Source organism: Epinephelus fuscoguttatus, linkage group LG17 (genome assembly GCF_011397635.1).
Source record: "Epinephelus fuscoguttatus linkage group LG17, E.fuscoguttatus.final_Chr_v1".
NCBI classification, from domain to species: Eukaryota; Metazoa; Chordata; class Actinopteri; order Perciformes; family Serranidae; genus Epinephelus; species Epinephelus fuscoguttatus.
In genome coordinates, this window is record NC_064768.1 from 33,684,326 (window position 1) to 33,701,441 (window position 17,116).

At 43.2% G+C, this 17,116-nt stretch overlaps 1 protein-coding gene across 1 annotated transcript in view; it reads right to left on the reverse strand.

The window, feature by feature from the left end:
• arid1ab (AT rich interactive domain 1Ab (SWI-like)) overlaps window positions 1-17,116 on the reverse strand; it is a 56,589-nt gene that overhangs the window by 20,983 nt on the left and 18,490 nt on the right. The window contains exons 2-4 of the mRNA XM_049602842.1: window positions 11,714-11,935; window positions 6,933-7,634; window positions 5,444-5,560 (exon numbers count right to left, since the gene is read on the reverse strand). Of these exons, the coding sequence (XP_049458799.1) occupies window positions 5,444-5,560; window positions 6,933-7,634; window positions 11,714-11,935 (1,041 nt within the window). The remainder of the gene's footprint in view (window positions 1-5,443; window positions 5,561-6,932; window positions 7,635-11,713; window positions 11,936-17,116) is intronic.

Here is a 17,116-nt window from a genome sequence, read left to right on the forward strand (position 1 = left end):
CTGTCGCCAGTTCCTGCCTACATCTTGCATTTGGCATCGTAGCTACCTGAAGGGCCTGAGCTGTCCTCCCTCTCTGTCTCCACACAGTCGCCTTTTCTCTCTGTCTGTGTGCGGCTCTCATCTTCTAATAATTCCTCCTCCTCGTCATCATCATCATCCAGCTGAATATCACTATCTTAGCAGGCTATCTGAGCTGGGAAATAATACTGTGCATACCATTCCCCCACGTTGAACCACATTTTCTTAACTGCTTGTTGGTCAAAAAACTCTCAAGGCAGAAAATCGAACCAGCTCTGAAAACTTTAACGATGGACTAAAGTTTTGGAGTCAGTGTGTAAAAGTGGTTGACACAGCGTGAGGTCATATTTATTCTTAAACATGCAACAATTTTGGATGGAAAATACAGTGTACAGTGGCCTTTATTTTTTGCGAACCTTTTAAAGGTCCCTGCAGAGCTGCAGAAGACATTATACAATTGTTCAGCCAGTGAGTGCCCCTTTAATCAGCAACTATGGTTATTCATTATAGAGTAAGTCAATAATGTGACGCATTTGATGGAGAAAAGTACAAAATAATGTCTCTTTCTGTCCCTTCTCTTGGCTCTTAGTTTATGTCCTTTCCTAGAAATGGCATTATTGTTGTCACAGGAATATTTTAAGACTGCACAGACTACTTTACAGCTGTTACTCACTGTAAGGTCGTTAAGAATCAGATACCTGACTACTGAAAGTGTAAGCAGGCTTCAGTGAAGACAACAACAGCTCCATGGAGCCGGTGTGGTAAATACTCAACAGTTAAACTGTGCATTTGTATCCTGGAGCCAGAAACCAGCTCAACCTGCTCAGCTAGTTCCACTATAGCTGCCTGCTCCCTCCCTCCCTCCCTCCTCCACCTCTTATCCACAGTCCCTTTCTCAAGCTGACTGTTGCTTTCCTACCTGCGCCTTCCAGCAGGCGCTGAGCCTCCTGTACTCCTTTATTCCCACCTCAACGGCGGCCTAACAGACGCTGGGTTTTTAGCACCTGGCTCAAACAGACCCATCTGTGCTCTGGATGAGGTGATGTCTGGCTGGCTCTGTGCAAAAGCTACTAAAGTAGCTAAATGGCGCTTACCTCTCAGCCGCTGTTGGATCGGGATTCAAACATGTTCTGAGGCAGATTAAAACAAATGCGTATGTACAAATCACTGCAGGTGCCTGCAAAATAAACACCCTTCCCCATCAAATTAAACCTGTAGATCTGTCGCGCACATCCTGTCAGGTGTTATTTTAGTTTGGAGAACAGGCTTCTTTGATTAGTTTGATACAAACTAGTTAATTTAAGATACAATACCCAACACTTCCTTTTTGAGTACAGGTGCACAAATACATATTCGTACTAGTCACTGACAATAGATGCAATCTCTGCACATGTAAAAGTATCCTTGGACAAGACAATGCACTCGAATTGCTCCCGATGGCTCTGCCTTTTACGTGTGAGCGTGTATGAATGCTTAACTGAGTAGCAGGTGGCACCTTTACAGTAGCCTCGGCCACCAGTGTATGTGAATGAACAAATGTGGCATGTCGTGTTAAAGCGCTTTGAATGGTCAGACGACTGGAGAGGCACAACATAAATGCAAGTCCATTTACTCTTTATGCATCCACCACTGAATGGAAAACGAAAAATTAAGTGATATAGAAAATATGAGCCGGACAATAAGGTGCTCTTTTGTAAAGCAAGGGGATAAAACTGCTTATCAGGGTATCATCATCTGGGTGCTGTTTGAATCGTTTTAATGCCAGTGACAATATGATATCTGTGTGTCAGGACAAGTCTGATGTGACACTTTATTATACCCTAGTTTGACATATGAGCATGTTTTGTAACAAAATGAGCGAAAACCTTTGAATTTCCTTAATTTCCTTTGACACAAAAATGTCCAGCAAAACTTCTGCCTCATTAAACTTTATAACATTATCATCATTTTTTGATGCATTTATTCTTAACATTTTAACAAAACTAAAAGGCGATCCAAATTAGCCACATTTTAAAGCATTTCTGGAGCGTTTTCAACATCCATCATGGAACAGAAACGTCCATTTTAACCAAAGTAACATTCCACATCAACTCCAGTTTTTTGGACTGCTTAGTGAAGCGAGATAAGAATCAAGCGAGTATTGAAAAGATGCCTCAACAGCGCCTCTGCGCCACTGACGTCTCAAGTCTTGCAAACTGGGGGTAAGCATGTGGACAATAATGCCATGCCAACTTTGGATTCTTGACAGCGTTTGGCACTGAGTGCTTTGGACAAATTTCAGCTGGTACCACGAAAGTGACACTGAGCCCTGCTGCTAATGCGGAGTACATCTTCAGATGTTCAACAGGGTTTGGCTTAATGAAGCTTTAACAGTCACAGATCCTTGTCTTAACTATACCTTTCTATGAATTAAGCAAACAGCAGCATCAGAAACATTTCCTGCATCGTGGCAGATTTCACGTGCAGTTATTAAAACAGATTGATTTTCAGGTGCAAGAGATACTACTGGTGCATATCTACTCCTAACACCTGTAGGAGTCGGTTCAGCTGTTTTGACAGAGGCTGTCAGGGTTATACTCACAGCTAGTATGGTCTAATCTGCACACTGTGCCATGTGCACTCCACAGGGGTGCGAAGGGAAGACGGAGAGGAGGAGAGGGAAGGGGATCAGTTCATCTCTACCTTAGCCAGATTAATGGTTCTCACAGCCAATCACAAAGCACCAATAGGGAATCCCCGAGAAGTTGGAGGGAAATAAATAAAAATAGCCCGAGCCTGGCCTGCTCGGCCAATGGCTGAGCCCACAGAGAGATGTATAAATAAATAAGAGAAATAAATAAAAGAGGAGGGAAACACATCCTGAGGGCATCCCCTACTGGCATAGACAGCGCTGCCTCTCATCCCTCCCTCCCTCTCAGCATCTCCCACTCCAACCAATCACTCACACTATTTGAAGTTATTTGCTTGCACTCCCTCAATCCCGCACCTCACCCCCCCCGCCACCCCCTCCCCTCGCCGCCGACTCCGCTCTCTCACTTTCATTCTCTCTCATTAATGATCTCATTTCTCACTCTCCTTCCCTGAGGCCCAGAATGAGGTTAGCTCCGCAGTCTGACCTATAAACACTGCCATGGAAACTGCAACGTGTTACAGCGAGACACCTCTTTAACAGGGAGGATGGGGGGGAGAGGTGGGGAGAGAAGGGGGTTCTCTCACCTTTATCTTAGCCAGAGGGCTATCACACACCAGCTTTACTTCACTTTCAACAATCCTTTTCCTGGCAGAAATGTTTTTTCCCCCTCTCAGGTTTTTTTTCCTAACAAGTCAGTAGAAACCTGCACTGCTTGAACATGCTTTAGTCACTCTTGGCATCAGCTTGTTGTTGTGTACTGTGTGTATGTTGTCTTCAGAGGTAGCAGAGAGACGGGGCTAAATTTAAAAGACAGCAGTAGGGATGCAGATTCTTACTCTTGTTACCTCAAACAGTTAAAAGATCTGTTCACACCTTCAATTTGTCATTACTGCCATTAATATGCAGATTTTAGGACAGAAATATGTATGCGCCAACTGAGGGAAAATATTTATCTAAAGATATGTTAGAATTTTATGCAGAGTAGACTTCAGTATCCCCAAACATGTCAGTGATTTAGCAGACATGTCAACAGAAACAGTAAACAAAGCTGGGAATCCACCAGTGGCCAGAGTCCAAAGTACTGAATATTGACCCTTCTCCAGTAAAGCACGCAATACCCACAGTAGTTCTGGCTTTTAGAAACATAAAATGTCCATCATGTTGCTCTGAATAGGTTAGTGCAGCTGAACTGAAGTGTTTGGTAGTCAGTCATTTGCAGTGTGGGCCCAAAAATCCAATATTTACCCCACATTTCTATGTGTTTTCTTCTTCTCTGGTCACACTGTGACTGTGCCTACTGTTATGGGGCAACTCCTTCTACTGTCAGGTGATGTTTGATTGTGATTGTTTTGCGTACAGGGGTGGTTGGTGACGTCCGCTGCACAACAACAGTTCGATTTAAACAAGAATTTATTCTATTTAACTTTAAGCCCACCTTCATTTACTAACTTGGGAAGAGAAAACAATTAGTGTTATGTGTTACGGGTGGCTAGAAATCTAGCCAAATCAAAAATCTGTTTCAAATCAAGACACGATTTTAAATCTAATCATGACACCAAAAATGGCATGATAGTGAGTCACTAAAAACTGGTTGTTATAGGTCCAGTGCGTAGAATTAAGGAGTATATATTGGCAAAAATGGAATATAATATAATAAGTATGCTTGCTTTGGTTATAATAACTTAAAAATAAGAATTATTGTGTTTTTGTTACCTTAAAATATGCTGTTTAAATCTACATAGTTGTTGAGTCTACCACGTTGCACCACCATGTTTCTAAAGGTGACCCAACCATTTGCGTTGTTGCGTCAGCCACCGTAGTTAGCAGCCCCTCTAGGACAAACTCTTACATTTTAACGTGAAACTGTTTTATTCAGTGTTTTTACTAGTTTTATTCACCTGCTCCATTTGTTTCTGAGAGGAACACACCTCTGTGGATAACCCTCTCCTCGTAAAAACATCCTGACTGTCTGTATTTTAAGTTATTAGAAAAAAAGGCAAGCACACATTAGCATTTGGTGGGCTAGCAGCCTGTCTCCAGCAAGCCAAACAGAATCAGGGAAACACTGATTACTGAGGCTTAACTGCTTTATTTAGTGTTGTTACTGATTTTAATCACCTGGTTTGTTTGTTTGTTTGTTTGTTTCAGAGAGGAGGAGACCTCTGTTGATAATGGTAAAAACCTCCTGAACAATGGACACTGAAAGAAGTATAACTGGAATAGTTTATAGCTGGTTGCTATCTGCAGTCGACACTGCTAGATGCCAGTAAATCCCACACACAGCTCCTTTAAGTCTGAATCCATGAGCGCTTTGCTTACATACATAGCAAAATCAACAGTTTTATTGAACTTGGGTGCCGATCAAGAAAACATCTGAATGAGATCTGGTCTGAAATCTGTTCTAGTCAAACAGCAGTGCCTCCTATCTGCAAACGCAGGGCAGAGGAGGCGGCTGTAATGACACTAAGAGTAGGATGATTTCCGAGTGTAGTTCTAGCACATGCCCAGTGTCCAATTTTTGACACATGCATAGGTGCATAAATTCAAGATAAGTCCCCCATTCACTATCAAGAATGTTATTAATTATTGTCTTTTCTTTCCTGGCTGAAGGAGAGGATAGACTGGTCAAGATTCAAAACTACTTAGAAATCTCTAGTTGTAGATTTAATAGGATTTCTGGCATTGTCTAAAGGCTACAAAATACATATCAGCGGTGCAAACTACGGAGGCCAGCTGATGAAACCCCAGCATCGAGCACAAGTCAGATGTTAAGTGAGCAGATGGAGTTCTTACCGGCAGACTGGATGGCCGTGCCTGCATGCTGTCTTCTTGACTGCTCTTGTTGGAAGCCATGGGCTGGTTGGAAGGAGGAGCACTGGACTGGGAGCTAAAGGAATCCTGGGAAAGTTCCTGATTATGGGGAAAAGCAGAAGAGAATTCCACACATGTAAAAAAAATAAAAAATCCTAAGTGTTTTTACTGCTTATTGGCTCTTTCCAATGTACAGCAACATAAAACAAATGACAGATCTCCACTGGGCTGGATAAATGTAGTGTGCCGTGCCACACGCAACTGTGATTTGAATACTTCCTGTATGGCATGACTGTGTCACCATAGGAGACAGGGAAAGGGAATTGCTTACTTTACAGCTGTTTGCCTGTTTAGCTCACTTGTGGCTTCATCATCTTTCTGTGTTTTTTCATGTAAAACAGGAGTCGTTGTGTTCTAAATCCTACTGTTGATGCTGCTGTTCATTTAAAGGGTTACTCCATTATATTTTGATTTTTTTGTTGAGGTTTTTATATCATTCTGTATCTTTCCAGTAGTGTTCCTGATGTATTCAAATCTAAAAATTAAAATTTTGGTCAAAGGAGGTACGTTTTAGCAAAAAAAAAAAAAAAAAAAAAAAAGGTTTCTTTCTCGGGCAGTTCTAGAAAGCTTTTTCGCATGTGACCTGGCATATAAGTCGATGTACTGCTGTACGCCACGTTAGTTTGGTTACGAAAGTCACACAATTACAAACAAAGTTAACAATCAAGGCAGCAACTCCCGTGTTTTGTGAGGTAAATTACTGTTCCTGGAAATAGCCTTGTGACTTTGAGGAGAGCAAAGAAAACAGCTTTCGGCAACAAGTTAAACTGGTAAAATAATCTACATATAGCATACGTTTCACTTTTTAGGTGGTCCTTTTTAGGAAGCTAAAATACATTTAGCTGCTGCTCCTTCAAAAGAAATAGTAGTTTTACTTTGCAGAAGTTACTCCTTAAAACTGTCCCTGATCGGTTAGTTAGTTTGTGTTATTGCGTGACTTTTGTAGCCACAGTAACGTGGATCAGTGCTCTAACCTACATCACTGATTTTTGATAACAGTTGAGAAGGAGTTCAAATTTGAAAAACATGGAGAAGAACACAGATGGACCCGCCGTGCATCAAGCCCTTCAGATATGTACACCATTTTTGGACCACTTGTATTATGGAAAATTAAGGATGTGATGATTTCAACTGTCTATTACACAACTAAGTCAATTATGACCAAAAAGACACTGAACAAAGAGGGAATGGAAGGTTTTTACTGAGAAGCAGCTACAGACCGTATGCATTAACATTGTAAGGGACGTTATACTGCATCTCTGCAGCATTAAAAAAGTACAGCGCACATAAAGAGCATGCGTCAGCTCAAGAATCTGATGCTGCAGACAGAGACAGAAACACAGAGAGGTCCAACAGGGCACATCACATCATAGCTAAAGTGTGCTAACAGAGTTCTGTGAGGTGTTGTTACCTGTGGGGGAGGTGGGAACCTCTGATATGGTGACTGTTGTTGCTGCTGCTGCTGTTGTTGTTGCTGTTGTTGTTGTTGCTGCTGCTGCTGTTGCAGAGGGGGTGTCTGGGAGTAAGGTGATGGTTGACCCTGCTGGCCATGACCTGGAGGTTGCTGAGCTTGAGGAGGCGGACCTCCTGGTTGTTGTTGTTGCTGTTGTTGTTGTTGCTGTTGTTGTTGTTGTTGTGGGGGTCCTTGCTGCTGCTGCGGCGGCGGCGGCGGCTGCTGCTGCTGCTGCTGTGGGGTTTGCTGCTGTGGTGGCTGCCCTGGTCCGGGGGGCTGTTGGTAGCCAGGCTGGCCCTGAGGGCCCTGCTGACTTTGGGGACCTGGTCCCTGTTGCTGCTGAGGCTGCTGCTGCTGGGGAGGGACATAGGGTGGCTGTCCTGGCTGAGACTGTGGGGGCTGGCTATAGGGAGGCTGACCTGGAGAAGGACCATGGGGACCTTGGGATTGTTGGTAGGGGGGTCCGGGCTGCCCATGTTGGCCAGAAGACTGTGAAGGGTGGCCCTGCTGGGAATAGGGAGGTCCAGAGCTGCCCTGGGGTTGACCAGCATATGGGGGCTGCTGCTGCTGGCCAGGGTGAGGTGGGGGGCCGTGCTGACCATAGTAGCCCTGGCTCTGCTGGCTGTAGCCACCCGGCCCCTGTTGCCCATAGGCTGACATCTAGATGTGAAAACAGAAAGATTGGTCATCAACAATAGCTCAGCTTAAAACGAGGAAGAACAGAAATGTGAGCAAATAAAACCCAGCGCGGTTGAATTGGCTGTGAACACAAACAGCTTTCTTCTGTTTTACTACAGGTTTACTATCCTGAGCCCCTCTGTGGAATATCAATCACTACCTGAATACAGTCTGTGCACTGACAGGATCCTTTCTAAAGCTGTAAAAATACATAAAAATAACCCAATATCCAAAGTCACCTCTTTGATATTTTTACCATTCATTCTCAGCGGAGTAATCAGAGCATCTCTTCATCTTACTCACAGATTAAAAGGGAAAGACAACCGTTGTGTGTGTGTGTGTGTGTGTGTGTGTGTGTGTGTGTGTGTCTGTGAGAGAGAAGAGTGTGATCCTCGCTATAAACTGATCAGTCAAAGCGCATAAGAAAAACCATCTAAGTGTTGGAATTCAGCCGTGTATCGCTTTAAATTACAGCTGGGGAAATAAAAATTGAGTTTTGACTTCATCTCCTTGAACTTCAATATGAGGCTTTTCATATTCTACCCGATCCAGAGCGCGGAAAGCCTTTCAATACAACGATTTCGTTTCATTACCCTCAAGGAGCATGGAAGGAGAAAGCGCTGACCTTGTGAGGAAACACAGTAATAAAAAAAGAGGAGGAAAAAAAAAGCCACGTGTTGTTTTGGGAGGGTTCTCAGCTCCTCAAGAATTCAAAGGGAATAAGAGATAGTAAAGAATTGCCACACATTTAAAACAACGTGAAGTGGTTGTATTGTATCTGTCTTACAAAGGGAGGGAAGCCGTTTTCTTCTCTGCATGGCACTTATCGAGTCCACGGTCAGACACCAGGCAGGCCAGTATGAGATAATCACACCACACAATGGGCACACGACCACAGACAGCGGACGTAAAAGAAAAGGCTTCACTCTACGGGATTCCCTGCATGCATTTGTCTGTTAAGACGGACTGCCTGGCTGAGAGGGTTCAAGAAGGGTCTTATTCCTAGCTATGAGTGAGTAGCTTCGGCAAACTGGATGTTTGCTGTTTTCAATTGGACGACGCAGTCAGAAAGTGCTGCCCACTGTGCCTGTACACACAGCCTGAATCTTCACCAACTTTTGCTCTCGAGCATGAAAATAAACCAGACAGTGAAAAATTGATGGCCTGCTCTCTTAGAGCCGGTTCCTCTTATAGATTTTTCTTCAGTTGAATTTTGGTTCCAGGTGGAAAAGATGCGACATTTTGTTTTTGTTCGGCTCCAGTAACACTGATGTTTAAATCATCATGATCAATAGGGGTGTTAACCTTTGCAAATCCTATGATTTGATTCGATTCTGATTCTTAGTGTCACCATTGATTCAAGATCGATTATCACAACACTGATTCTTGATTGAGAAAAAGAAAGTGGTGCACTTTTTTCAGGCTCTTAAGGCACTGAAACGCAATATATACATGGCTTACGCTAACTAAACACTTCACTTAAGTCATGCAAAGCTAATTACTAAGTTCTAACATTTTCGAGGATAAACTACAAGAAAATTCGGGTGTGTGCGCACTGTGTATTGTTGTCCGGGTGCTGCACTTTGCTCTTGCAGTTTGTCAATATTACAACTTCATTAACTGTAATAAACTTGATGTTTAGCATTTGATAATTGATCCTGAATCATAGAGGGTGAGAATCACAATTTTATGTCAAACTGCCTTTTCCCCTGACCCCTAATGACCAAATTTATATGTAGAGGTGCAGGAATGAGTCGTAAAACCCTGAAATGAGTTAGCATTTTAGCACTCCGGGTTCCCTTGTCTCAAAGTCAATGTTTCTTTCAATGGGCTTTTGGTTAGAAATTAGCCTGTGGTTCACATAAGCTCAAAAGAATTTCATGTACTGTTCAATTAAGACACAGTCACATCAGTAAATACCCTCCCTCGTGAATTTTGAAGCGTTTAGGTGTCCTGATAAGGCGGTTGCTAACAAGTGACTAAATGAGGCGCAGCGTCATCACACCGAACACATGGACTTGTGGTGGTGACAAAATTAAGTCACATGACCCTGGTGAAGTAGCCTGGTGTTAACTTTTTACTTCTAGCCATTACGCTTCAAAAATCAAAAATTGGTGTTTATTTGTAAAGATCATCTTGCGCAAAACAAATACATATCATAATGTTAATTTGCTACAGATCTTATTCTCTGCAATAATCCGAAATCTAATGGAATTATCCCATAGGTCTTTTCACAAGGGAACCACGGCAATGCCGCCACTTCAGTGGCGGCCTACAAAAAACAAAGTTATCCCTGTAGCTACCACAATTCAATAAACCCTGTGTCATGCTGCTCTCCTGTCTCTCCCCTGCTGAGACCGCAAATTTGGAATTTGCCGGGAGTTACATGGGAAGATCAATACCTCTATTACAACAAATAGCTGGTTAGCTTAGCCTATCATAAAGACTCGACTCAGAGGGAAAAGTTAGCCTGCCTCTATACAAATGAAACAAAATATATCACATTTGTTTGATGTGTATAAAAATATGTGGTTTTACGGAAGAATATATGTGCAACTTTTTCTATTTCAGCTTTGGACAGAACAAGGTTAGTCTTTACCCCTGTTGGAAGTCTTTATACTACGCTAAACAAACAGATCTCCGGGGTTAGTAAACACGAGAAAGCAGCATGGAGGTTACGTGTTTTTCATATCTGCTATTTATTCCCTCGTAAAAACTCAGTGCAGACTAATTTAAGATGATATCTGAGCTCTGCCTGGGTGGAGATAGACAGAATTCATTAAGGTGGGCCATTGCATCGCACCACAAGACAGCCGACAATTAGCACGTCCACCTGCGTGTTGTATTTTGATCACTTCCGATGGCAGCCCATTAGAGCTGGAGCCAATAAATACTTTTGACTTCTGCAGAGTCATTTCTCCTGGGAACGACTGCAGGTTGAAATCTTTCCCACTAAAGACAAAAGCTAGTTGGTGTTAGTGGGTTTTATGTCCAGTGGGTGAGGGACTTTACTGAACGGAACAATGTTGTATCAATTTCTTCATCCAACTCTTGTCAAGAAAGTAATATGCTTATTTCCCCAAATGTCCAACTATTGCTTTAAGTACAGTTACATCCATCAGCTCCACCTTTAGCTAAAAGCATAGTGTGCCTTTAAAGAATCAGCCGTACCTTTGCAGGCTGAAGTGATTACTACCCCACCATTTCCGGATCATGACTAGTCAATATGAATAAGTAACTGGCTTGCAAACTTCCCCGCACCTCAGGTCAGATGAGTTCGCTACATAAAGTCACTCTATCATCCGTACGCTACCATTTCCACCATTCCTGCAGCAGTAAGTCACAGACCAAATGAACGCTCTACTGCCTCAACTAACAGGAATGTAAAAAAAAAAATTATTAACTTGTGGTCCGGACTTCAAACCATGCCCTGCATCATGACTAAGTACCACACGCACTCAAAATGGCCCTGTTAAATATCCTTTCCTGAGGCAGGAGGTCTTTCATTTATAAGAACTTATTGGTTTCACCTGGTTTCAACAGACTTTTTTTTACTGACAGCAGCAATGTGGTTTGGGTCTGGTAATGCCAGACTCCACCCATCAATTCCCCAGCTCACCCAGCGGCACCATAGGTTGTGGTGTTGGTTTGGAAAACAGTGCCACCCTGTCAGTATCAGGCAGTACAAATCCCTCAAACTGTTCTTAGTATGCTGCCCTCCGGACTCCAATGGTGGTTATATACTTATGAGTTCACATCCTCATTACTCTGATTATAAATGCATTGTCTTATACATTAATTCTATTTAAGATAAGGAAAAAGGTTGTTCTTGTTATATCAACAGTCAACCTTTGCAGAAATGTCGAAAAAAAAAAAGCTCTGACCAACACATCAATGTGGTTAAAAAACCTTCCATGATTCATCTCATTTATCCAGATGGTAAAAGACGAAGGAAAGATAAACTGAAATCACCTAGAAGACGTTCCACCACACAGGAACATTGGTTATGTATGGTTACAGAGAGGATGCAGGGATGTTCATCTATATGAAGAATAACTGACCTGCTGTCCATACTGTATGCCGCCCATAGCGCCAGGAGTCCGGTTCTGCATCGCCATGGGATACCTCTGAGGGCCAGGAGGTCCGTAGCCTTGCCCTGGGTAAGAGCCTCCCTGCTGGGGTCCTGGCCCTGTGGGAGGTCCTTGCTGCTGCTGGGAGTAGGGGTTGGGTCCTCCATATGGCTGGCCACGCATCTTCCCAACCTGGTCCATTGGGCTTGGAGGCTGGAGGGGACACAGAGAATTTGCAATGTCTCAGTAAGCTAAGAATGGATGGCTGGCTGGAGTAGCAACTCTAGCTTTAAAACACTGTAGAAAAGGTTTGACTTTAGAGGTACTCGTTTGTCATTGCTTTTGAGGTTGATGGTTTTGGTGTGTCTATAGCCCTTGTTAGGCTGTGCAGTCACATACCCTAACAACCTATAACAAGCTCTATAATGATGCAACTGACAGAGTATTGTTCTGAGCCTGGTGATGTGACAGGAAAACATGGGAGAGCCAGAGTTATTTTGGGACCTTTTTAGTTGGGTTTCTTGAAAAAACATTACTCAGCAACGAACACAAATGATGACTCCACCGTTTCTTCAGTGTGTCGTGTAAGCATCATCTCATAAACCAGTCACAGTATAATCAAGCAAATATAGAACAAAAAGCAGAAGGGGGAGGGAAAAAACAGTAGTGGATTTACTTTCCTACTAGAAAGGGAAAAAATTGGCCATGAATGAATGAATGAGCCCACTATATCCGCCAGGAGTGTTTCCCTGCCCAGGAGATCATTGTGCCAGTGGGTGGATACTGTTACAGCGGAGACGTCGGGGAGGGTTTCTATTAAAATAAGCTTAAGGAAGTGGAAGTGTCTGCGGTGGCTGGAGCTGGCCCACCCCTCAGCTGGAGCCACGTCAGGACGGAGGCCGGGTTGGTGGTGGGGGCTGACCTTGGCCAGCTTGGAGTCGGGGAGACCCACATGGCCCGGGCAGGCAATGTTAAAGGCCAGACGGCCTTTCTGGCTGGCGAGCCAGGGAGGGAAACGGAGAGAGCAGAGAAAGAGAGAAGGGGGGGGTTCGTAATGAGGCAGCCTCGCCTGTCAACAGCTGGAGCCAAGGTCATAAAGTGTCTGATGCCGTATGTGTACATAAGAGATGAGCTTGGTGGAATCCCCCCCAAACACAACATTAACTCTCCAGTGTAACAAAAAATAAAAGAGTTAAAAAATTCCATTGAATTATAATGAATTGGTCATTCCCTGGAAATAAAAAAAAAGAGAGAGAGAGAAACAAAATTCAAGCCAGGGCCTGTCAGATTGTCTGCCTGCTTGGCACAATCTGATGCCATCAACTCATCACACCGCTGGCAACCCGTGTGTTCCCATCAAACCCACCGCAGCGGCATCTGAAAGTGCGAGCCACAATGGGGGCTTTGAAGTAGCAACACCTCCTGGCCTGCTGACCTCGGGCAGCAGACACAAAGCTTTCATTGCTTCCCACGGTTATTAATCTGTGTGTGTGTGTGTTTTTTTTCCCTCCCCCAAAAACCTCTTTTCCTTGGTTAAGGGAGACAACCACCAGGGCTATTTATAGCCAGCGAGACGGAGAGGGCAGTCTGCCGAAAATGTAACAGGTCCCAGCTGCACTGCTGTTTGAACCTGGGCCAGGCCTTGCTCTTCCTGGGCTTTAATAAAGCAGCAGGCTTTGGCACTCTATGAATGACAGTGCTGCAATGAGAGAGAGGAGGTCGGACGGGGGGTGGCTCAGCAGGAGAGAGGAGTGTGTGAATATATATGTGTGTGTGTGTGTTGGCGGGAGACTGTAGGTGTTGCTGGTGGTGGTCGGGTGGGGGGGGGATCAACAGGCTGTCAGGGCGGTCAACCAGCTTTATCCAAGATAACATATTCCACTCCAGGTTTTCCCTGTAGCCTCCCCCAGGCCACACTCTCCTGAGCTCCTCCAGGTTCAGGAGTATGTGTATGTGTTATGTTGTGTGTTATGTTGTGTGTGTGGAGGGAAGGAGGGAAAGAGAAGGGGGGTGTTACTACGTTCCCAAGGGTCATTACCGACCGCACCTTGGGGGGAAGACGTAACAGGCCCCGGTAGGCACTCTCCTGTGACCTCTAATGCACTTTTAACCCCAGTCTGAAAGGAAGGACACCGCCCCCACCTTACATCATGCCATGATCAGAGTCCGCACAGCACACCGCTCAGCCTAAAGATGACTGGTGAAGCAGACGCGACCTCGATGTGGTTTTTAATCCATTTCAGACAGGTGTATTTGTCCAATTACGGCAAACAACAAAAAGTCGTCACATTCCCAGAAACAAAGCTGGAGCAACTTCTCTCACTGGATAGAAATGCGCTATAGCTCTTTCCTAATGAGCTGCTTAAGCAGTTAGGCAGAGCCTCCTGTGTCATCCATAAAGTGTGCCACAGAGGCCTGAATCACCCGCTAACGTCCTCCAATCCACATGAAAAATGACTAGTATGCTAACAAACTACAGAACAGCAACACTAAAGGTAAAATCTATTTCTCATTTAGACAAAAATCTCCCAGCGATGACCGGGCCATAAAACAATCAACCTTTTTCCTCACCAATTTCGGTCGATATTTCGCCAGCGGTGAGAATATTTCTACAGCGGCCTGTGTGCCCGCTTTTTCATTAAGGAGCCTGACAGCTCAGGCCTCGGCCCAGCAGGGAGAGAGGGGGAAAGTACAGCTCGACTACAATCAGGGTTTCCAGCTCCCTGAGCCACGTGGAGAATCAGCGCCGGCGCTCCCAAAACAACTCACTCGTCTCTCTCATGTCTCATTTAACAACCACTCTAAAGATGGAGATAGTGGTCATTTAAAGAGGTGATCAGGTGGGGAAAAAAAACTCGATTTAGACACTACTACTCCAAATAATTAAACTCTTTTATTTAGGGTAGCAAATCCTTGAAGGATAATTACAGTTTATAAAAAAGCAAATAATAAAATACCCACATGTGCACAACAAATAGGTTATAACATGCTAAATATCATGTAAGAACATTCATAACATAAGTCAATGAGCCTGGTATAAATCCAAGGAATCCAAAAATTAATTAATAGTAATTAATTAATATTTTTTCTTGACAGAAATATAAAAGTGTTCAAGAACCAGGGCTGACCCAAATGTCTCCAAGTTTCAATCTCTACCACGATAATTGACGTCCAAATCAGTATTCAAATGGTCCGATTTTTGTTTTGTTTTTTTGCCAATAAAATTTGCGGAGGAGCCAGTGTTCCCAGCACAGTCGACCCCTGCTTCGAGCAACGTGGAAAAGGAGGAGATGAGACGAATCGCGGACAGCGACAGTTCTCTTTGCATCAAGTGATGAGGCCTGTACAGAAACAACAGTAGCAATAGCCAACCTTCCACCCATTGTTCCCTTTCTCCATCACTCTGTCACACACATTCAGCAGCGCCAAGTCCTTCTAAAGGTGGCTGATTAGCGTATATAAATATGACTGATTACAATTAGCTCCACCAGGTCCCTAGAAACTACGAATATTCTTGGGTATTAATAACCAAAGCTTCGAAGCACCGGTGCAATGCTATTCGAGATAGTCCTAAATTAAGCCACCCATACATCAGGATGGGGTGCTAATGCTAATGCACCTCAAACATTAGTTGCCCCCCCACCATCAAACAGTAAAAAAGGAAGTATTAGTAGTAAAAGAAGAACAGGATGTGACCAGCCACCACGCTAATGTGTACGGTAGCCTTACAATGTTAAAACCACATTCAACACGACCATGAAGTTATTTTTCAAAACTTACTGTCAATTTTTAGCTCTGAGTTCACTACATAACATTAGCTACAATAGCTGTATGGCTAGTTGACCCAGCTAATGCTAAGTAACATAATGTTAGCCAGCGTTAGCGGTTATTTCATTAGGAAGAATTGCTTTAATGTGAATAAATCTGACTAAACATCACGTGACTAAAACTTTATCATATTTTTTGGTCCATGAACATGATTTTAGACTGAGTCATGTCAGATTTTCATCAGCAACAATGACTGTTTAACACCGCTACAACATTAAAGTCCATTGATTGAGAAACGGCAGAAATTACAAACCGCATTTAAAACATGTACAGAAAACAATGACCACAGTGGAGATTTGCGTTTTGTGTATTTCTTTAGTTTACACTGTTAGCTTAAACTTCTACGAAATGTTTTAATCCATTTGTACAAAGGGTTTGACATGTTACTGACCAGAATTAAGAGTCCTTTGTCAATTTATTGTTTTATTTATTGACACTTTCTTGATAGTAACTGTTTTGAAACTACCTCAGATTTGTCAATGTTATGCTTTGGGGCAAATATTTGTCATCTTCTGACATAAAAAATAGTTCAAACCAGAATCATTCTTCAACTTTCAAACTCGAAAGAAATAATGATTTGACATTTATTGTGATAATTATCTTTATCGACTGATGTGAATTTTTTATTGAAATAACATTTTTGGCCGTAACGCCCAGCTCTGGTTAAACCTGCTCAAGAGGTCTTGTTTTTTACTCCTCGACCTCATTCGATCATGTTAACACATCTATGTGCTGCAGGCTGGGATAGAGCTGTGGCCAGTCTCCTGCTCAGGCCTCCATTGATCTGTTTACCAGCATTTTAAATTGTTCACATCTGACACACCGTTACGCATCCTCCGAGATCCCAGAGAGCTTTGGCTGAGGCATTTATGAGTGTGTGTGCTTTAACCACACTAAACAACCTCTTCTACTGCATCTTGTGTATAGAGGTCAGGGACTGCTATAGAAGGCTCTGTTCCTCCTTCTCTTAGCAATAGAATGAGTGGCTCTTTAGAAGTGCGACGCCAAAGCTGGTGCACTGGTGCTGTTGAGTAAAGACCTTGAGTGTCTGAATTTTTTTTCCCACGTTTTTCCACAAGTCTGAACTTGGGAGTTAAATCATAACCGATAACGTGACATCTATCATTGTTTGTACGAGTAATATTTAAAGGAATTATACTTTTTAATGATAGTGTTGAGATTAAAACTTTCAACATTAAATAGTAAGATTCAGCAAGATCTCCCACATTTGTCAACCTTTAAAATGGATGAACTTGTTATTTGCAAATCAGTGCAGTTGTTTGTTGCAATTTGTGATGTGTCAAAGAAAAATGTCAGGGCCTGGAGGTGGCGAGGGCAAGATAGACACAGTGGAAAGACGATAAGGCATACAACAGTAGATCGGAGTGGAAGTCTGAGTCCTTGTGCTTTTTAACACAAATAACTGCAATCGAGGTCTGACACCTGATGACCTCCCAGCTACTCCTAAGACTTGGCTCAGTTCAGTGAATGCACATTTTAAATATTGAGGGGGACATGTCGCCTGCATCCTCCCTGAAATCTACATCTGCGGCCTGTTTTAATAAC